Genomic DNA, 24,373 nt, shown 5'->3' on the forward strand with positions numbered 1-24,373 from the left:
ACTTGACTACTGAACAGCTTAAAAAAAAACCTTTGTTGTCCTTATAATATTATTATAAAATAAAAAACATCTTAGATGAACCCTATTGCTATTACATGAAAAATTAAAAATAGATAAAAAAATTGCTGATAAATGTATGATGCTTAATTTTTTTATTTTGAACAGCAATCAAAACTTGAGCCCTATAAGCTGTTGTGTTGATTTGACTTCATACTAGTCGGTTCTGCAGAAGGCAACCCAAACGGTGGTCCCATCTCTGTGTAATTAATTATTATTAAAATTTTGCATTTGGGCGAATATTTATAATGCAGCAATGCTGAATCAGGTCTATTTTCACTGGGAAACATATTGCTATCTATATTTCCAAATGAAAACCGTTGTCACCACAGATGCTCATTTTGAGAATGATTTTAGTTATAGACAAGAGAATATAAAATATCTTCATATGTATCAAGTCATCGGTCAGTATATCGGATCCACCTGCGATTTTTATGACTTGGCAATGATTCTGACTTATTAAAAATTCGGTATCCGACTAGTGCGTTGTGACAAGTGAACATTTATCGTGAAACGGTACCCGACACATAATATTCCCATCGCGGCCGAACAATTGTGGTGAAGTTTGTCATTTAAGTACGAAGCCGTGTTTACCACGAACCTGGCATACTTATTTTACGCCGATTTTACAGTAAGAGGTCGCGCGACTGCAAATGGAATAGACGAAGAGCTGACGAACATTAACTAATTCGACTTAAATTAAAAATTGAAAATTATTCACTACCATATATACTAGGGTTTATAACAAAAACAGATGTTTTAAGAAAACCGATTTTCGAATTGTATTTTTTACAAAAAAAAAGATTTTACCAGTTTCGAACTATTTGTTCGTTATATTGTAATATGATTTGATTAATTCATATTTATCAAGAATGTTTCAAATAATTATTTTAGGAGATTGTACATATTGTTATCGTAAGATAGATATACAACATCTGAAATACTCGCATTCACTCTTATGTATCATATTAATAAATAAATAAATATATTCAAACAAACTATTTGTTCAAATAATTCGAATAAAAAAATACAAAAAAATGCATGTGATTAAAAGCAGTTTCTGGCTAAAATTGATCAATATCAAGCTTTATTGATAATAAACATTTTTATGCATTTAGTAGAACAAAAAAATAATAATTGACCAGAAGTAAATACTTTTAAAGCGATTAATTATTCGTTGTTTATGCATATTTTTCATAAAAATTTTCATCAATCTGTTACATTAGTCATTTTGAAGTTTTTTAATAAAAACTGGTATATTCTACTAAATAAAACTAGCTTTCGATTTATATATATATATATATATATATATATACCATATTTTACGATAGAGTATTATATTATAAATCATTCAATAAAATATACTTCTTTTTATGATATAAATATGATTTATGATATTCTTTCAGTAATCAGCATAAGACAAATAATTAATTGTAAATTAATAATATCGTTATTGCGAATGAATAATTTAAATCTTAATGAAAATAATTAAATTTAAATGATTTTTATAATTGTTAAAAATAATTAATAAAAATGTGCTACAAATCTAAAAGTTTACTATAATGAAATAAAATATTAACAAGACGTGACAAAAGCCTGAAATAATATTTATTATTATTGATTACGGCTTGCTTATGAATAAATAAAATAATAAATAAATAAATTTTTCAATAACAATGTAGTATAAAATTTGGACAAGAAAAATGCATTTATGAAAAAATCAAATAATTCCGGTTTTCAAACTACCAATAAAAAATGTATTATTATAATCAGAATATTGTAAATAATGTTATTTATTAATTGCAATTAAAATATATATGTAGGTACGCATACACATATATACTACATTCCACGATAGAAAATTTTATTATTACTATATCTACAAAATAATCACTTGTATTCATAACCTATCATTACTGACATAATTTATTATAAACTACTGAGAACCTAAACAAACAATCAATTATAAATTAATAATATCATTATTAATGCACATGCCAATAAACATTTTTATAGCCTAATAAAAGTGATTTAAAATAATTTATAAGATCAATCAATTAAAATATTTTGAAAGTAGTGATAGTACAGTATATTAAATAAAATATTTCAATGGTAATAAATTAATGATATTTATTTATAAGTTTTATACATTTAAGTAAAAAATGACATGATTGGAATTCAAACTGCAAAAAGGAAAAAATGTATTATTGTATTTAATATATCGTAAATAATATTTTATTAAGAAAGAACATGAATAGTCACAAAAACGCTCAAAGAAAATGGATTATTATGAAAAAACACGGCGCACGCTTTCTGCCTGCAATTTAGAGAAATTCGAACGGAATGCAAATAATTTGTTTATGAATAACAAATATTGACAAAATTTTGATTTTAATATGTTGTTTACACCACTGGCATTTTTGTTTAACTTTAAAATTTCCGAAATTAAGTTCTGTTTGATACTTTTTTGGAATCGGCGCATTAGCGCCAAGGCTATAAAGTCCATATGCGGGAGATCTCCGGAATGCTCGTACAAAATCGCATGTAAAATACGAAGAAATTGACCCAAAACGTTGTTGACCGCAAATTGTCAAATAGTTTAAGATTCAATACGTGTTTTTGAGAAGAAATCGAAGATTGCAGTTTACGACATGAAATCGAATAGGAATTGTCATTCATTAGAAACGAAGAATACAGGCATTTATCTGTACCAAAAGATTAGCATATTACTTATTAAGTTAAGTTTTAATAATAAGTTTTTTATTACCATTTCGTTATTTATTTGAATCATAATCAGAAAAATATTGATGAAGCCGCATAAGCTTCTGTGATCTTTCTTTTTAACTACTAGTACATATATGGATTTTTTATAAAGCAACCTAATTGTTGTCTTATTTCTATTTCTCTCTTTTTGAACCAACAATTCCGGTGAAGGGTTGTTGTCACTTGGAAACATATTTCCATCAAAAGTGCGTTTTTTACTTGGAAACATATTTCCATCTATATTTTCAAAAGAAAACCGACGTCACTACTGCGATACAAAATCAACCATAAGTCATATATTAGATGATATCTGACAACTGTGTTTCAGTAGATACATCAATGAAATATAAATATTTTTATAAATATGCACATTAAGATAAAGTTCTGACACATTTTCAATCCAAAATAATATTATGATTATATGTGTATTTATGTGAGCAGATCCTTTTTTTGGAACTGTAATATTTAATCTAATGAGGTTGTAATAGTAAAATTAAATCTAATGAGAGTTATTGAAATTTGTCATAATAAATTTAATATAATGACTTAATAAGGGATTGTATTTTAAGTTATGATACATCGAATTATATTCAATGTCTATGATTTACTATCAGCTTAAAAAAATATATGTGGCACTCCACAGTAGCTCAAGATGCTTATACCATGCTTACTTATTATAATAAAAGAAAAAATGTATGCCAAACGTATTTATTTGTACATAAAATTGAAACGATTATCATTAGTTATATCTGCTCCATCTGCTTAGTTTAATATGTATACAATACAGACAATATTTATGACGTCAATTATTCAACATTCCAGTGATTGCGTTTAGTTCGGTTCCGTTATTTCTCGGTAAGCGTCCGCTATATCTCTTTGATGTATTAATGACTTTTATACGGCAAAAGAAGTTCATATTGCGAATTCAGAACGACGAGAAAACACATTCTGAGAAAAGCGAAATACATCTCTAAGTCGAATCAATCTGAGAAAATTAATAGCATACAAGTGTCGTCATACTTGACGAGGTTGTGTGAATTAAGAAAGCTTAAGGAAAAATTTGAATATGCATACAAGTTATAAATCGAGAAACAATTTTGTAAAAATCTATTTGATTTACACTATAATAGATAATATTATTTGGTGAATAAAATTGTGTTTATTGTACGATGAACCCTTTTCTAAGCAACGACGAGTAAGACAATTTAAGAAAAAGCATATATTTTTAAAAGGCTATTTGCTTGTTAGCATATTTTAACTCTACATTTTAAGTAAAATTCGATATTGCTACTGCCTGGTATCAGGGTGTTCAAGATAAGTATCAAACCTGAAAGCTTTGGTTGCTAGGACATAGGTCTTACCAATAAGCCACAGAAATGCCCTTAAGAGAAGAATTATGGATAGAGTATATGAGTTATGAGAGCAGAATATTATTTAACCCTTTCACTACTAGAGTCTTTTCCGAAAGAGTGTCGCTGCTGTACGGAACAGCGTGTCCATTAGTAACGCTACTGAACGGACGGTCACAACAATTGCAAGATATTTCTATCATTATCAATCAAAATCTGTTGAAAAATTGATAATTGCGCATCTAATGAGCCAAAAATTTCTATAAAACACAAGAATTCTCCATAGTTCAACTCATGGTGATAAATCTTGAAGAAAGACACAACACAACATGTCGTTTAAGGACTACAGCCGTACACACAGCACGTCATGCGGATGCCGTCCATAGATGACTTTTGTAGCGACAGGGTTAATAGAATTTTTTATTATAAAGTTCTAATATAATACAGTTACGGCATGAAGTAATGAAAATTTTATTATTATTAATATTTAAAAGAACGGCCAGTTTTCTATAAAAATCCTAAATGCATATTTGTATTCTTGCATAATCTCTTTCAGATTTTTGTCAATTAATTTAGAACGAAATTTTTCTATTATTTTATTTTATTGACTTCATCAGTTAAACACATACTATTATATTATGAGATTCTTGATAATTAATTTAGAACTCGTTTTTTTTTATTATATTGACTTCATCTTTCGGCAGTTAGCCACATCCATATCTATTATATTCCAAGTATAGTTAAAGCATCGAAAAGCATAGTATTGAAATTGTTTATATAAAAATAAATAATAGTATGTGTAAATCTATATGATAGATAACATGTAAAATATGTAATACAGAGAAAAAATATATGTAAAAATACGTTGAATGTAATAGATATAAAATAATATTAGTAGCTAAATGCTGAATTGCGACGTCAATAAATTAAAATAATCAAAATTATCTAAAATTCTAAATTAATGAACAAACATTTTATAATAAAATTTTATTAATTTGTTCACAATCAACGTTTCATGCGCTGTGCCGAAATGATTTTGTGACATTGGTAAATTTCTCTAGAATAAAAATTCTTAAGCAGCAAACACGTAAGAATCTATAATTGATACTCTATAACACTGCAATTTCTCTTATTAATAAAGTGTATTGAGAAAAAATTAAAATCCATATAAATCAAACAGATAAAGAATTTTCTATTTTTCTTAATCAGGTTAAAAAGTTCTGCCAATATATTAGCTCAAGTCCAATAATATTTCTTAATGTTTCAATACAAACTATAATATGTAGGTACTTGTTCCAAGCGAATGAATACAATAATTTGCGTTTTTCATACTATTAGCTTTCCTTCTAAATGATGTTTATGTAATTTTATCCATGAATGCTATTTAGTTACCTACAAGATAAAAATTTATATTCTTGTTAATGCAAAATTGAAAATAATAAACGCATGTACGCCTTCTAATAATATAATATGTGTTTAGAAAATGTACATGTACATCGATATGCTGTAACTATTCAGCGAGTGCCGCGGCGTCTCAGTTAGGTCTGGTCCAGTTGCATCACGAACTATCTGATTTGACCGCATTCATTGGCATCATTTGCATTCTCAATGTGAATAAGCAAATACGAAAGAATTTATATATTCATATTGGATGCAAATGAATGATATATTGGTAAGGAAATTGAGGTCTCATCTCGAGGTTTGAGAAGTATCAATTTGGTAAGAAATTGAGATGCTATCGTAATTGTGCATTATTCAAATTATTATATAACAATTTAATATTGTGCTTAACAAAAAATGGTGATTTTGCCTAAAAAAATTGAATGAAAAGTAAAGAATTAGTCTGATCAAGGGTACAGCTCGAATACTATATCATATTCAACAATATCCACATAAATATAAAATAATATTCTGCAAGTAGCTATGTACACATTTATACATGCATACATGTATGAAATATAGAAAAACCACATATTTTCTGAATATATTAAAACATACATAGTTTATACGATTGCAGTTAAAAACAAGTTTAACCGTTTGATATAATTATTTGCTTCTAAAATTTATAGCAATAACATAACTGGCATGTGCTAACTTAGCAGAAAAACTTAATGTATTACTCTAATATTACGAAATGTAACCTTTAATAATACTTCGGTGTTTAATTATTAATATAAATCAAAAATGCTATTGAATTTCTCGTATTTCGCATTGTTAAGCAATTGCTATAATATAGCATCTATAATTTTTATGATTTTTAGAATGAGTATCACCTTCAAATAATATTAGTAATACAAATTGCAATTATTATCTTCTCTATATTGACATTATTTACATTGAATATGAAATAATAACGACAACAACTAGAAATTCTGCGTAAAAGATACCACTGACTCACTGACGGTAATCAGAATAAAACTGCCCTTAAACCAGTGTGAACTTACGGTATTCAATTATGGGGTTTCGCTAAAAAAAAACTTCCTACTGCCTTTTAATTGTAAGACAGATTGTAATTTAAATATGAATAAAAAAATGAAATAATAATGCTATGAAATAGTTAAAAATCTAATTAAATATGTGTGGAAGAAATATCATCTATTATATATAATTACGTATAACATTCAGGTAAATTTGCAGATTTTAACAGAATGTGAAACATAATACTCATTTAAGGTAAAAAAGCCACGATTCGTCAGAAATTATAGGATATTAATTATCATGCAGAAGAATTATTAGATCGGGGGTTTTGTATTTTTCTTTATTTTTCTCTATTTTTTACCATTTAACTTACAATTTTGACTTTAGATTCGTGTTCAGCGATAAAAACCACCATTTTACTTTGTCTGTCTGTGTAATTATTTTTATAATTAATAATTATTTACCTTAGGATATAAAATAGCTTCGTAACTTTAATTAATTTAATTACGTTAATATGTTTACTGTGATGAATCTAATCCTGTATCCAAAATATAAATATATATAATATGTGAAAACTGTGGGCAAGCTTGAGCTTAAAATTAAAATATTGCATTAAAAAAGGCCTTTTGCAATATCACCGAGAGTATGAGTAAATTCATCTCTTTATTACTAAGCATACTTAAATCATTTTAATTACACTTTTTATATAATATATTTAAAAAATCAGTAAACCGTTACATAACTGTAGGGTTACACAGGAATGAAAATACATTTAATTCAAACTGTACCAACCATAATAATGAAATAAAACCAAAATAGCAAAACTAATCCAGTAACTGATTATGAGCCCACGCATCCGGAACTGTTCTGCAATATTACCGAATAAAAATTAAAACATCGCCCAGCCATCCATGGACATAAGTATTTTCTCCGAGTCATACTTATGAATATATGCATTATCATTGTATTTCAAATAGTTTTGTCACTTTGCCTATTGTCTCGGGCTCTTTAAAAGTGGGTGCGGTTATAATGACGCCTTGCACCGCCACGAAGACAGTAAAAGTTTCATTGCGAAACCCATTCTATGGGCTAATTTCCCATCTGCAGTCCTTGGGACAATGATAGATTTCCAATGGTAATACATTTCACAACGGTACATGTCTATATTGATAAATCACCTGAAGAAAATTGAATATTTCTTGAAGCAAAATATTTTTATGAACACCGAGTCAGCAATGATTGGTTTCCGCATTTCAATGCGACTTCAGTTAACCAGTAATGAAAAATTGTTTTTGAAACCGAGATTAAACGCAAAATTACCAACAACAACGAATCTGACTACAATGTCGTATGAAAACAACTAATACAAGATTATGGTACATATTAACAGTTTCAACTTATTATAATAAAGAATTAAATTTAACTATAGCCCTGGTACGTTCCTTGTTTGATATAATGGGTCTATTACACATTGACTAATTTTATTCAATAATGCATTCGATAAATTTCAACAATTGCTTTTTATATAAGCCCAACTGACAAAAAATGTTTATTATCATAATAAAATTAATTATATTAAATAAATAATTCACTTAATTAGTTTAGAATTGAATAATATGCAGTCAAAAGCAGATCAAATCTAATAGCTCAACTTTCTCTATATTGCTGCTCTCTGTATGAGCACCCATCAACTTGGTGATATTTTCTTCATACATCAGTTTGTAATTTATATCATTTTTAAGATCAGAATGCTTCAAAATAATGTGACAACCAATTATAAATTAAAGCATACGACTGGAATATCCGTCATGATGAAAAATGACTTCATAGGCATAAATGTTTTAGCATACTGTGTATAAATAAGTAGGTACTACAAAATAATAAATTGAGCACATTCAAGTTCTAGTTTGATCGATAATTGATACCTAATAAGATAATATTACAATTATTTACAAACACGTAAATACGTTGTTCAAATTATGTTATTTATAAACAAGGATTTGGAATGTTATTTGAAACAAGTTTTTTTTATTTTCAGCACTGTGGATTATGCTGTACTAGTAGACTATCTAGTTTTTTTAATTACTATATTAACTTTGCTATTGAATAACAGATTTGCAACATGATGCAGGAATTTTGAATTGGCACTGGATTCTTCAAGCTTTTTAGAAATTAGTAGGTGAATATTTGTTTAGCATTGTTATTAACTATAAAAATTTACGTTAAATTATGAAAATAGCATTAGGTACTTACAATAATTTCTAATAACTTCTATCTCATGAATAATTGCATGATCGTTTATTTTGGGTAGTGCAAGGCACATCTAAAATTTGAAGCACTCATGACAAAATATTTTACTCAATTTTATTTTTCTTCTTTGCCTATTTTCAAAAAAGAAATTCAATTTTAAATCAATCAAATCAATATAAAAATTTCGATCCAAATCCATTGAATTTACAAGAATTCATCATATTTAGATTAAGAACTCAGGATTTTTCCTTTATCTCTACTTTGCCAAATTATGTCTATATTTATTATATTTAACAAAATCGCGTTATTTTACAAAATATTGGCACCACAATTCACAACTGTTGTCAAATACTTGATGGACCTTTCAAAACTATAAATTAACTTTTAAGAAAAATTGCAAGGATTGCAACTGCAACAGGCATGCAAATAATTGGATAAGAAAATAATATGGTTCCACTGTAAGCATAATAATACATATAGAAAAAAATGTACATATTAGAGAAATAATATGAAAAAATATATTAGTAACCCAAAGTTTTAGCAATTTGCTCATGAATTATTTTACCAAAGCTTATAGAGAGTAGTTTTCTATTCTCTTGAATGATCTATTTAGTTTGCGAATGGGATAAAATCTTTCTAAGCAGATTATAGTTTGAGAAACAATATTTTTTCAAGAATGAATTATGTGCACATAGTTAAGTAATTGCCAATCGTTCAAATACGTCTATTAATGTCGCTAATGAAAGTATAAAAATCGTTTTTCCTGTCATGTGCGTCGAGCAATAATTTAATGAGAGTTGTTGCATACGTGGTATGTGTTTGCAATTTACATTATTAAAAATTGTATAATTTATCGTTACTTCAGCTGCAGTATGATTTATCAGAAAAACTAGTTGCAGTAATTAGAAAATGCCATTTTTCCTATTTATTCCGCGTATACTTATTTCGTTCGTTTTTTTGTTTTGGATAAACAGCATGTCACAATGTTTTACTATGTATAATATTTACTAGATTTCACATCTTATTTGATATATTCACAACAAGTTTAGAATATTATACTAAGGTGTTCAAGAGCCTATTCTTCTATTTATAGTCATTTCAAGTTTTTTTTATTTTATGTAACTTTAAGCAAAAAATAACGAATATTTTGATAGAGATTTTAGTTAGAGATTCTACTTCTATTTTCTATGCAATACTTCGTTTGTGATATCTATTCATTTCGATCGACATTTGTGTATAAATTTCTTACTTGGTCTAATATAATTATCTACTTGTAAACATGTTATATTTTAGATATAAAAAAATGAAAACAAGTCACTTACCATTCGGACAAGAGAAGAGGCTTTCCTGAAAAGAAAAATAAACATTAATTAATATATAATAACTAGTATATTGGTATGATTATCGTTTAAATGTGTAAAGTTGAGTTTTAGTGGTTAATAGTAACAATATCTTGTCGAGAAAATACAATAGTTAATTTATTGACAATAATTTTACTTAATTATTGGGAGATTGAATACTAAATTATTGTTTCACCTTTAAATATTTCTCTCGCCATAAATATACATTGATGTTCGCGATCAAATCGTTTATAACAGGTTATTGAAATGCGCAATTCTGTTTATCATGTTTTCAGTACACGATTTTGTTCAGAATTTCTTTGATTTGCGTTTATTTTGAAATTTAAACTATTTTAAAATTATAGAAGTCAATAGGAAGCAAATAGCATGTTATTTGTTTATCTAACACATGACCAAAATTATACTCTATAAGTTTAAATTGATACAGATTGATGTACCTATTAATTTTCTTAGTTAGAGATGTTACGTTTTGTTAAAATTAAACTTTTTAAAAAAAAATGCTGTGTCAAATTGTAATGCAGTATTTTTTATAAATATATAATGAAATACATATAAATGTGCTTAATTCAATTTTATTCTTAAAATGTATACTATCTTAGGTCTAGGTACAGATTTGAATATGCAGAACTCTACAAAACTTTCTATGTTGATCAAACATGGTAAAATTCGAATGAAATAAAATAAAAATTTGTTGAACTTTTCGCTACTTATTATAGTTGAGAAAAATAAATTGTGAAAGCATATGTTTCATTTATCTTTTTGATTGAAAATATTTATTTTTTATTTGTTTTTGAACAGTAGTCAAATTTTAAGAGTCCTATGAGCTGCTGCTATAATATTTTTAACAATTTTTTAAAAGACAACCCTTTAACTTTATTTGAAATATTTTTATTAGAATAATATATTTGAGTTCTATATCCATTTGCAAAAATAAATATCACTACCAAATTGCAAAAATTGTACATTTACACAATGAATTAAACAATTACGATTCAACCGTTGAACGGATAATCATTTTCAAATGTGAATATTCTCTATGCAACCTCTGATAATTTATGTCCAATTATTATCTTTTTATTGCAAGTGCGATGCGATAAAAACTGTCAAACGCCAAGAAAAGCGAATAATTTCGAAAGTCGCTTGCGCCTATTGAATTACTCATATAATTTGGATCAAGTATGAACGAGTTATTTATGCAATGCTGCAATAAAGAAACGTCCATTCAACAGCGTCCCGATGTAATTTTCTAACAAATTACGTATCATAATATCGTATGCAATAGTTTATGTATTTTATTAACAATAATCCGTGCGAAACAATATGAGCCTTGAAAGTGCAAAAAAATTGTGACCTCAAAACGCACACGTAGGTACTTTCATTTCCTAAGCCTATATGACAAAATGCAATAAATCATATTCAAATAGATACCATGATCAGTAATTGAATTACAGAGAAATATATTTTCTCATTAAATCTTCATTATAAAAGATAGTGAACCTAATTAATAAGCATTGAAAGCGACATCGATACTACATTAGAAAATTTACTAAGAGCCTAATATGTAAAAAACCCCTACGAATACAACTTATGTCAATATTTACCATATAAAAAACTACTGTTAAAGCTTCCACGATACTACTATATATAATATAATACTATAATTTTTTGTTTTGAATGAAACTTTAACGATTATAAGAAAAGTTAAGTTATGTGTCCCAAACTCATCACAATAAACAAAAATTTCTTCGCACTTTTTCTATCTTTACTATAACTCTATATTTCGATTTTCAACTCGATTTTTCTACATTTTGTAACAATTTGGACTTGTAGGCCATATAATGATATTGTGATTATTGTCCAATAGTATCATGTCAAAAGAATAATTATAGTAAAAATATATTTGGAGTTATATGTACATATCTTTTTTCAATAAACTAATTATTTAAAAAATATAATAATCTTGCGTAATTAAATATATTGCACTTCGTAGATTATCGCCCAAAAAAATATGAGATACTCTTAATAAGTAATTAAAATATTTATAAACAATTAAATTATTTTGTGGTCAAATTCAATTTTAATTTTTATAGATATTGAGTTGTAATAATGTGTTACTTGAAGTGGAAAATTTATTTAGTTGCATCAGTCAATTTCTGCAGTTCGTGATTTATAAACTGTTTTTCAATAGTAGCGAAATCCCAAGATTCGTCACATTATGCAATTTTAACTATTCATTGGATAAAGAATGATATTGTGAATAAACTTTGAAATTGCATCATAAAAAGCCTATTTTAAAAAAATAAAGATAGAATTATTCCAAAAAATAAAAAGTTTAAAGACAAATCATAAAGCTAAATATGTAAAATATACTACCACCTTTATATCAAAGGAAAAGAATATAACGTTATCTATTGGCAATTAAGAGAAGTATATTAATAACTATGCACTTTGTGAAAAAAATAAAAACTACGTTTATAAGCTATAGTAATTTTCCTTATAATTTTTATTTAAATATATTGAATAGTTTCAAGAACTAATTATCCCAGTTAATATAATTTGATGCATATATAATAACAACCTCTACTTTGGTAAGCTCTAATTTAAAAGTTATTGACCTGGTAATATCAATGCATATAAAAATTATAAAAAATATAGGTTTATAAGCTGCTGTAATAGTGTTTTTAAAAGACAACCACCCAGGTTGATTATTGTATTGCAGTTAATACCATAATAGATATATTTCTAATAGTGATATAGTAAATAAATATTGCATTCATACCTCCAACAATCATTTTTTATTTGAAACCAAATTTGAAAATTAAAATTATGCTCGAGTGTAAATCTGACATTACTAGTGGTATATCTAGCTGGCCAAAATGGGTATCGAACCCGGATTAGTGGTTGCTACTCTAATAATAATTAAATTATAATTACAAAAATAATTTTGTAAGTTTTTACCTCTGATATGGCAGGATTAATTTGAACTAGTAATAAAACGGCTATCGGCAAAGCCGCAGCCAGCCGTATCAGCATGTCGACCTGTAACAAAAAAGAAATATTATTTATAATGAAAATAATGCGGTACTAATTAATTATAACCATATAAATTAGCAACACACTGTTAATAAGCAATTATTTTATAAATAGATAATAAATAAAAATAATATTTGTTTAATAAAAAAGATGGTACTTTAATAAAGTTTGCACGCCGTTTAACATAGAGAATTTTAAAATTATGGATTAAATTAATATATAAATAAATAATAATAAATGTGTATACATAAATTCGCATATATAAAAGTGGATGTATTTTTTGTATTTATATATGTATACATATTTTATATATGTATGTATATTTTATATATGTATTGCATGGGTACATAATACTCTCTAACTATATTATAGAAATAAGTGAATTGTGAGATAAACTTAATACATATTGCATTCACATTCTTATTCAGGTTTAACTGGTAACAGATAATTAGACAGTACGAATCATTAAATATAATCAATTTATTACCGGCCAGTCTACTGTTACATCATTTAACTATATTTACCCACAATTGATTAAATGTGCAATTAATGATGAAATATTGAATTTTGATTTAATGTAAATTATAAGTATTTAGTAAAATGATTTATTAAAGCACAATTTAATCGAAAATATCATTTGTTGAGATCGAAATTTTTTACTAGGTGATAATCGGCATTTCCAGTATAGATCAACAAACTTGAATCGGTTACAATTTTTCAAGTAATTTCAAATTTTTCATAAAAGCTAATTTTACAAATATTAAAAAAGTTCAAAATTTTCGATAAATACTAGTTTATATCAAATTTGCTACATAAATACTTCATTTGCTCCTAAGATTTCACTTTGCGTTATTTATCTATAAATAAAAATATACCAATTTGTTACACATATGCAACTTATTTCATTCATCCAAAGCTACACATTGTATAACATCGATCGGTGTTATATAAATGTTAATCTTAACCTTCGATCCCAATATCTCTGAACAATTATTAATAGTTAAGAACATAATCTACGGTACAGAAAACTGGATCAAATCAGGTTCTAACAAACTCGATCCAAACATATTCAAATAAAACAACTTCAAGAACGGGAGTCCAATAAGATGGAACAAAAAAAACTGAAACTGAACTTAAAGACATGTGGGTTCAGTAATGAATGTAGAACTGTTATTTCTAACATTTTATTACAGTTACACATTCACGTTTATAATCATCTATAAATAAGTCAATTAATTTTATATCAATGTTATTGCTATTAAGATAATAACATCGTATTTTACATAATATATGAATCAGTAAAATCAAGCTGTGAGTTACTTGGGAAGATATTGAGTTAAACATTTAGGCTGTATCAGACTTATATTATTAATGAACTTGCAAGTCTCGATGTAATAAATCTGTTCATAAAACCCAGAATGCCTACTATTAATTGATTTATTTATTTATCTTTTTATTTTTGAACCGCAATCAGAACATAAGAGTCCTAGAAGCTGTTGGGCTAAATTGACTTAATTCTATACTCAATACTCGGTTCTACAGATGGCAATACAAACAGTTGATCTATTTCTGTGTGATAAATTATTATTTCAATTTCTGTAATAGAGCGAATAAATTATTGATGCAGCAATGCCGGGTCAGGACTATTTTAACTTAGAAACATATTGCTATCTATATTTCCAAGTGGAAACCATTGTCACTACTGCTTGACATCGAAGCGGGATCAAACCCGGGACCTCTGATTCAGGTCCAATCCCTCTAGTCCAAGGCTTCTTAATCTTTTGTTATTTGCGACTCCATTTATGATTTCGAGTTTCTTGACGACCCCACAAAAATATATAAGACAGGAAAATTATTGTTTTGAGATATTTTATTTATTAGATAACAATATGTATATATACATATGTCAAAATTTTGTTTTAGAATTAGTTGTAAACCATTCAAAAACCTAGAAGTGATGTTACTAAATGATTGAAATCTCTTGCGACCCCATAATTTTCCTACGCGACTCCAAATGGGATCGGGACCCATAGTTTAAGAGAAAAAAAAATTGAAAAAATTATTAAAAATTAAATAAAATAAGGAAGTGTGTAATTGTTTATCCTATTACGTTTTATATTTGATATTGCTAAATAAAACACTAGACTCAGAGAAAGAACGATAGAAAATCGATTGTGAATATCAAATTGTAAACAAAATACCTCGTTATGTTTTAATTCTTTCACGCGATAAAATATTATTATTAATTGCTAATAAGGTTCGCGATTAAACTATTTGTTGAAATTTCATTAATCTATGTTTTTACACAAATGATTCATTATAGATATATATATGTGTGTGTAGGTATGCGTGTTTTTCTTCTGGAAATTATATTTCTTTGACAAATTTATATTACCTTAACAGTCGACAGTTTCTATTCAGAGAGTGTGCTAATGGTTTAAAAATAAAAAATCCCTAAAAAACATTTAACGATAGGTTCATAAATTTGTAATATTAATAATAAAATGTGTGTAATATAAAGTAGACAGATAAAGAATATATTCGAAAATAAAAAAGTATTATTTCGTCAATTAGTTCATATGCATGTGAAATATCCTAAAGCCTTTAAAATTGTTTAAAGTGAAAAATTAAAATTCTAATATTAAAGAATATTTAATGTAAGTATTTAACTGATAATTTATTAGTTAATAGCTTATCTTGGTTAAAGAACTATATTAATAATAACATTTTTAGAGAAGAATTTAATATTTGCTATGGACGAAAAGGCTATCGCTATGGAATGCGATAGTACGACCAATATTGACTTATGGATATGCGTATTTTGCAAAATTGGACCCTTTTGCCAATTAACAAAATTGGGAGATTTGTTTGGCCCTTATATAATATCAACAACTTCTCCTGATTTCTGTAAGACCGGGGTAAGTATAAACCAAATCAAAGATACAGGAATGTCCGGGATGTACAAAATTGGGGAAGAAACCTATGAAATATGGATTCATGAAAGATGTGCTCTGTGGGCACCAAGTGTTTTCATGGCTGGTTCTAAATTAATGGGATTGGAATGTGCTGCTTGGAGCTACTGTCGTACCAAATGTATGTATTGTGAGAGAACAGGCGCCAATGTTAGTTGCAGCCACGGTACGTGCGATGAAGCTGCACACATCTTTTGTGCAATGGTAAATTACTGGACACTTGTAGAAGACGAGTATAGAGCTTTGTGCCCGAGACACTATTTTGAACATAATTAAAGGCCCTTTCCATTTTATATTTTGTTATATATAATTCAATAAAATAACTGAAGCGTTAGTTAAGTATATATTGACATTTAAATCTCTATAATTTAATTATTAAAATTTTATTTGAAATAACATTAATAAATATATCAGTTCAATTGCAGCATACTGCATGGTATTTCTTTCGTTTCGATGCAATAATTAATAAACATTAAATTTGTTAATTAATTTACTTATTGTCTTTTTAATATCTATAATTCGTATAAACTACTATATTTACCATTTACTTTAAGTAATAGACATGTTAAAGGGGCACAACTAGTGTAACCGCCTAAAAAAAGGTGATTTTTGGGAATTTTTATTAAAAAAATATTTTATCAATCATTTCAAAATTTTAAGAATATATTTACACATGTTTTAAGAATACATAGTAAAATTTTTGAAGAAAAAATTTAAGTTATCGTCAATCTCGGCGCGAAAAAAAGGCCCTTCACTGCTGCAGTGATTCCGACCTTCTACGTGGATGAAATTAAAAAAAAAAGTTTTGTTAAACTAGATAATAGTGTCTGTAAAATGACTTACGATAAAAAAATAAAAAATTGACAGAATGGCGGCGTTTTAAAAAAAAGTCGAATTTTACCCAAAATTTTGGTCGTTTTTGGACTGCCAAAATTCGATTTTTGATACGATAAAAAAATCGATAGTTCACTTTACGGAGAACTATATATAGAGCATGTAAAAAAAGATCGATAGTGATCTGATCATTTGTTTTTGAGTAATCGCTGCAGCAAATTTGGAAAATACTGTTTCGAGAAAATGAAAATTTCGCATTAGTTGCCCCTTAAAAAACACACCAAATATTCATAAGTTTACCAAATATTCTATATATAAGTCAGGCATGTTAATTTACCAGATCTCCTCAGTACATGCTTTTTGAAAAAAATCGAAGCTTCAGCAATGGTCACATACAATAGTTTTGTTAACAGAATAATATAAAGTACTGCAAATCTCAGATATATAAACAATGACAAATTAATTGGGAAACGCAAGATTTACTACAGGCATTTGCAGGTTTGAGTATTAACAAAATCATGATATGGACAGCTAACAAATAAATCTAGGAAGTTTATATGTAACAACAAAATGTAGATCAAGACAGGGGAGCTTCTGTTCATATTTCTATACAATATAAATAGTTAATCACAACAAATACTCATGTGATGAATTTGGATAAAATGCCGATAAAGAATATAAAAAGTACATATCACAGTAATCCAAATTTTTAAGTAAGAATCTCATAATTATTTATATGTTTCAAGTTATTTATAATTTCTTACCTAAGATAAAGTTAGTGTATATTAGTTTTAATATGAATTAAGTTATTTAGTAAGAATTTTAGGTTATAATACAATTAGAATATAAATTTATGTAATCCATGTAAACGTGTAATTTGTAAACAAGGGGCCAAATATATTCATACAAAAATAGTTTTCTTGTTTCCAGCTCGAGCAAAGATAACTTAACACAAAAGTTACTATAAATTTATTTATTAACAAGTGAATAATTCACAACTACGAGTATTTAAACAAAGTATAATTTACAACATTATATTTATCCACGTAGGTACAAATTTATTGCGGCATTATAATTTAAGAAAGTTGGCAGATATTTTCTATTGCAAGTCATAATATTGCAAGTTGTAACATTACAGATTTTCTCTATAGAGCACGCTCATACCATAATCTCTGACCGATCATAAAAAATAACATGATCGCTTTAGATATTCTATTTGAAAAAAAAAGCAGAAGAGTGACTTCAGTCAACGATATGTATTTTTTCATCATTCAAGATGCATATTATTTTTTCCTAATAAAATAGCTCAGTGGGTTCGCGAGCCGAGCGTGGGAAATGCGCGTACAATACATTGTCCGTCCCGGAGAAATAAACTCGGAACGTTAAGCGATTTGTACACTGTACGCGGTATCTTCTAGGTTTGCCATATAGATAAATTGTGCTGGGATTGTAATTTATTGAAAACGATAATATTAGAATTGTGCTTCTTTTAAATCATCCTGTTGAAATTCAATTTACACATTTATATAAATTTGAATCTCTTTTTTATTATAAATAAAATTTCATTTATTGATATCTTAATTGGTCACCATAAAAATGATTTTATAAATCTGAAATGAATTTATTAATTTAAACGATTAGTTTTATTAATTATATATATTTCTAATTGAGAGTATGTTTGTTCCTGAGATTTATTTCTTTTAACTTAATTAACTCTAACTATTGGTCTATTCTTACCTGAATCGAGATCGAGTTTAACTCTACTCAGGTACTTGCCCTGGAGCAGTACTAGTAATTTATGGTCATAGTTTTAATTTTTCTTCAAATATGTGTAATTGATTTATTACTTCAAAACTTACTTAAAAGAATTGTTGATCACCAAAAATGATATTTACATAGAGTAAAAATGTATTGAATATTTCGATGCTTAAGTTGTTCTTCTTTTAATTTTGCCTTTTTTTAAGACAAAGAGCGTCATATCAGGATTCGAAATCGAGAAAAATATTAATTTTATACATAGACATTTTCGAAATTCCTTGCTCCCAAGGACTCAAATGGTTCCAAATTAATAAAAAAACAATTCTCTGAAAGTTTTAGCTCTTAATATTGTCTTTAGATAGAGCGCAATTCAATCAAAGATTTGTATGAAAATAGCATAAAAAAATTTTGCAGATCGTCAAATTTGCAATGAAAAAATTGAAATTCGAAAATGTCCATATTAAGGACCACCCTAATAGATATATATATATATATATATATATATATATATATATATATATATATATATATATAGAGAGAGAGAGAGAGAGAAAGAGAGAAAGAGAGCGAGAGAGCAAAAAATTGTAGAGAGGTGTTTATTTTGATGTTGAAGTATATAAGTTTTTCTAAGACGACACACTAAATAAAACGCAGAGATTTATAAATTAATCTTCAATTCTCCAAACATTTTGACATAAAATTTTATGTCAGCATTAGTGAATATTAGGAATTGAAGTTTTACATCAATACATGTTCATAAAATACATGGTTACCACTAACATTTAAATTTATTAACACTTAGTATGTGCTTTGCGCACATTTCTTAATTTAAGACACCAAGTTTGATATATACTAATATTGACATAAAATTTTATGTCGAAAGGATTGGACTGCTTGTAATTTATAAATCTTTGCTTTTTATTTGATGTATCACATTAAAAATAGTATACTTATATATCTCAACATCAAAATTAACTAGTCCCTCTAGTAATAGTTAAAAATAAATATATGTATCAATTGGTGATTATTAGATTATTGATGGGATTATTATGTCAAAATATCTCCAGAAAATATTATGATTTTTCTTATTTAAAAAAAACTCTAGTATTAGATATATTTTTATATTGTATATTGTACATTACCATTCTCTTAACAATTCCATATGAGTTACCGTGAGATAATATATTTTGCATAAATATATTCGAAGTGAATAGCTCCAAACGACTTTCGTTGTTTGGCTGAAATCGGACTGATTGTGCTCGTCGTGTTCGTGTAAAATCAGCTTACCTTTACGTCTCGCCACTATCTGAGTAATTGTATTTAAAAAGCATTGTTATAACTAGCCACTTGTAATTATATCACATTGTCGGATCCCACTGCGTGTGAAGTAACAATGCTGCATAATATTATTTTGAAATTTTGCAATTAGAGCATACCGGCTGTGTGTGCTTAGTAGCTGCTGATACATATATATAAGCAGGCTTCTTGTAAAGTAATGGGTTCACTTTCGCCGTTCGTTGTTCGCGAATTTGTAATATATGCTAAATATAAGTTTATATTCAGGCTTATGTTTTTGTATTGAGTAAGTCTTATTTGTAAACTTCGTAATAATTAAAATTTTATTTGCGATATATACTACCTACATTATTCTTCAAACCTATTTGCAATGGGGTAAATGAAAACGACTTGTGAGTATAAATATAAGCTGGAACTGTGGCGCTTAAACAGTGCGAATAGTTTTGTGTTGTCAGCGTTGTTTTGAGTAGATATGCCTTTTCATTTTGATTTTTTTCATTGTTTCAATAGCAATAAAAACTACTTGACCTTATATGTCTTATAAGGCTGTTTGACAATAGCCACCCTTTTGTGAAAGCCCCAACTTTCTTGATATCGCTCCTTTAAAGTCCTGATGTCTTGGTACATACTCTTGCCATACTCTTCGCTAATATCTCTAAGATTTTTCACAAACTATTTTATGTAATTATTAAAGACCTAATGTTTCATGAGAGGCAACCCATCGGTTTATCATTCTCCTATGTGCGGAGTTTTTATTAGCTCTTACATCTAATAGTAAATAATTACCATATTATTGAATGTTGCAGCTATGCCACAAAGGGCGATTTTCACTTGAAATTATATTGTGATCTATAACCTCAAGTAGAAATTCGATATTAAAGATGTCTAATGTCGAGCTTAGGCGGGAATCGAACCGGCGAACCCTGGATTAGTTGATGCTTGTCTTAATAGCTAATAGTCAAAGATTTATACGCATGACGAGTATATCCGTCAATATACTAAATTCTATCACTTCTTTGTCAGGAGTATACTGGTTAATCACTTAACTGGCTAATAGATGTTTTAAATAAAATTGCTTCTTATACAGGTCAATACAATTTAATTTCATTCTAAAAAAAAGATTACCTCAATAAATATGTTCTTAATGTCTCTAGGCATTGCAGTATATATTTTCTTACACTTTATTGATGAAATATAAATACATAATTAATATTTTAACGATAAGTTATTTATAATTCATATCTTTTATGTATAATATGAGAATTACTACATACAATTCTACCATAAATGCAGTACCAGTAATTATATTAGTCAGTCAACTTAGAAAGTTTAATTTATTTTAATCAGTTTTAAGTAAAAAGGTAAAATAGGAATTCATATGAATTTATTGAAATTATTGGTAAAATAATATTATTGTTTTAAAAGTAAATATTTATGCTTAAAGCTATTACTAAACCTACAGACTTTCAGACCTACATAATATAAAAAAAATTGTAAATCATAGTTCTCTTTAACTTTTAAAGCTGTTCTTGAACTACTGCGGATTCTATATCATTGGATGGATCATTAAAATAGTAAAATCCTATAATATGATATCTGTTAATTAAAATAATAAAAAACTATTTTCAAAATATATTTTTTCTTAATTTACATTAATATTATAATCGTTTTCCGTGTTTGATCTGATGATTTCAATTAACAGATCCATAAAATGATTACAAATTCAATTATAATTTACATCGATGATGATGTAAAAAACTAAACGGTACTGAATTACAGTAAAAACATTAATTATTCAAAACAAATTTAAATCATTAACAGCGGTTACTGAAGTGAATATTTAAACGATTATGTGGAATGCATGTAGTCACATTAAACTTAGGCGGATATATCATCAATTTATTGCTGTATTGTTTGAAAAATCTAATACTTATTCAATCGAAGAATAATTATAAAAATGAATAGGAGCACAGATAAAATACATTGTTTTTTTGTGAGGTCATTGAGAAGAATATAAATATATAGAAATATCTGTTCACACACTCAGGATTCGTATTATAACATTAGCATGTCGCATTTTTTGCAATATTAATGAGGTAGAAGTATTACATTACGTTGTTATTACGATGTCTGATTAAAATAGTGAATGAATTGTTAGTTGTTTATACTTGACCCTGATTACAAATAAAAATACTTGATATAGGAGTAGTAATACTTTATTTAATAAGTATGTTTATGATTTCCTTCAATAAGAAAATGATATTGGAAAGGTTTCTGATAGAGGCTATATAATATATATATATATATATATTATATATATATATATATACGTATATATATACCTATTAATGAATATAAAGCAATATGATTAGATAATAAAATACAATAATTTATGATATTACAAAGTATATATACTTTAAAGCTGTTAGTTTATAAATTATGATAAATATACATCCACGCACTTGTCGAACTATACTACGTTTACGTGAAATGCTATATGATTCACTATTTGCTAAACAAAGTATATTATAAAATATAATATTGAAAATTATTTATTGAATACTACTACGCTAGCATAAACTAGTCCCGGTATTGATCCAAAACTCGGCGAGTTCGATATCAAGTAGTGTGATATCAAATTTACATTTCAGTTTATAGATCTGAAATAAAATCTTAATTAAAAATCGCCCATCGTGGGCATTTCTTCAACACATGCAACCCAACATCATTAGAAATACTTATCTAAATATATAGTCTACAAACAAAAAAGTGGTTGCCCGCTGGGTTGCTCTCTCGAAAAAAATACTAGAATGTACGATAGCAACTTTTATTGTGAAACACATAGTTCTGATTACTGTTAAAAGCAAACAAAAATTCTAACAACGTGCGCGATTTTTTTAAATACGCTGCTGGATGTGCTAAAAAATACATTATACATTTATTAATTTTATATTTAATTTTTAGATTACTTTAATTAATATACCTTGAAATAAATATTATTAAAAAATATCTTTTCGTTATTATTATTTCAAAATTTGAAAAGAATCATTTTTACAGCAATCAGAACCTTTGGTGGCCTTTGAGCTGTATTTGCTAGCTTACATTGTAATCTGTATATTAATATAGAAGGCAACCCAGTGGTTAACCACTATTTTTTCATATTACATATGTTTATCTAATAGTGCTCACTTATGTGATACAGCAATGCCAGCGAAAAGTAATTTATTTTGGAAATTTGATATCATACTGCTGTATATCGAGGTTGCCCGAAGTTGAGATCAGACCTGGGACTGACTGGGAGCAGTTTGTGCTAGCTCAACTCCTTAACGATTAAGCCAAAACTGGCTCTTTTAAAATTAATCTGTGTAGTGAAATAGTGTGTTTATTTTATCGTATTATACAAGAGTAATAAGAAAAATTCAGCAAAACCAGCTTAACAGACAGAGAGTCTCCACCTCAATTCATGAAGATTTTTTTTTAATTGGAAATTTAGAATAAATACTAATTTTATGGTTTTGTTGTAAAATAGAACAAGACAAATATTATTATCAATTTGCATAGATCTTGGACAATTCAATTTTATAACGACTTTAAAACGCGATGGAAAATCTTCCTGAATTGAGCTGGAGATTCTCTAATATTTTCCATTGAATATTGAAGTTGCTATCAAACCACCGAATTGTCTAAGATTCAGCCAAATTGATTACAATATTTGTCTTGTTTTATTATACAACAAAACCATAAAATTATTATTTATTCTAAATTTCCACTTGGCCAGTTTGAGCCGTATCGTTCAAGTATGCATGACTATCTTCAGACAGCCTAAGGTCAACCGGAGTATGACAAAGCGGCCACAGCTGCAAATGTCAAAAACACCACAGACTACGCAAATGTCATTGAAATTGACTAGCGATTGTTATCTTTCAAATCCGTAGAGACGATCAAAAACAATAATCATTTTATAAACATACAAATTATAATTTCTTGCAAAATAATTGCACGTGTTCGCCCTATGTTAACCGTTCTGCCGATTATGAAAATTAAATAGATAATAGACTACAAGCCAACATGTATTTATGAGAGTCCAGCATTCTGCATTATTATCATGACATGAACGAAGCATTGCTTACTTATTCTAAAAAGAATCATGCATTTTTTTTTAATAATTCTACAAATAATACCACCATTTTCATTTGGTGCTTGCATCTAGTAGCATTACATGGCGCTTGACCCCGGGTGCCTAAAGAGGCCCGGGTAATAATGCTGCGTAGCCGATAGGTGT

At 27.3% G+C, this 24,373-nt stretch overlaps 1 protein-coding gene across 1 annotated transcript in view; it reads right to left on the reverse strand.

Moving 5' to 3' along the window:
* Window positions 1-24,373, reverse strand: part of LOC113375031 (sushi, von Willebrand factor type A, EGF and pentraxin domain-containing protein 1-like) — a 136,899-nt gene that overhangs the window by 86,445 nt on the left and 26,081 nt on the right. Inside the window, 2 exon segments of the mRNA XM_026614984.1 lie at window positions 10,160-10,184; window positions 13,157-13,237. Coding sequence (XP_026470769.1) covers window positions 10,160-10,184; window positions 13,157-13,237 — 106 coding nt within the window.

This window comes from Ctenocephalides felis, unplaced genomic scaffold (assembly GCF_003426905.1).
Source record: "Ctenocephalides felis isolate EL2017-DRISC unplaced genomic scaffold, ASM342690v1 CF-g0.4_SCAFFOLD_01886, whole genome shotgun sequence".
Lineage (NCBI taxonomy): Eukaryota > Metazoa > Arthropoda > Insecta > Siphonaptera > Pulicidae > Ctenocephalides > Ctenocephalides felis.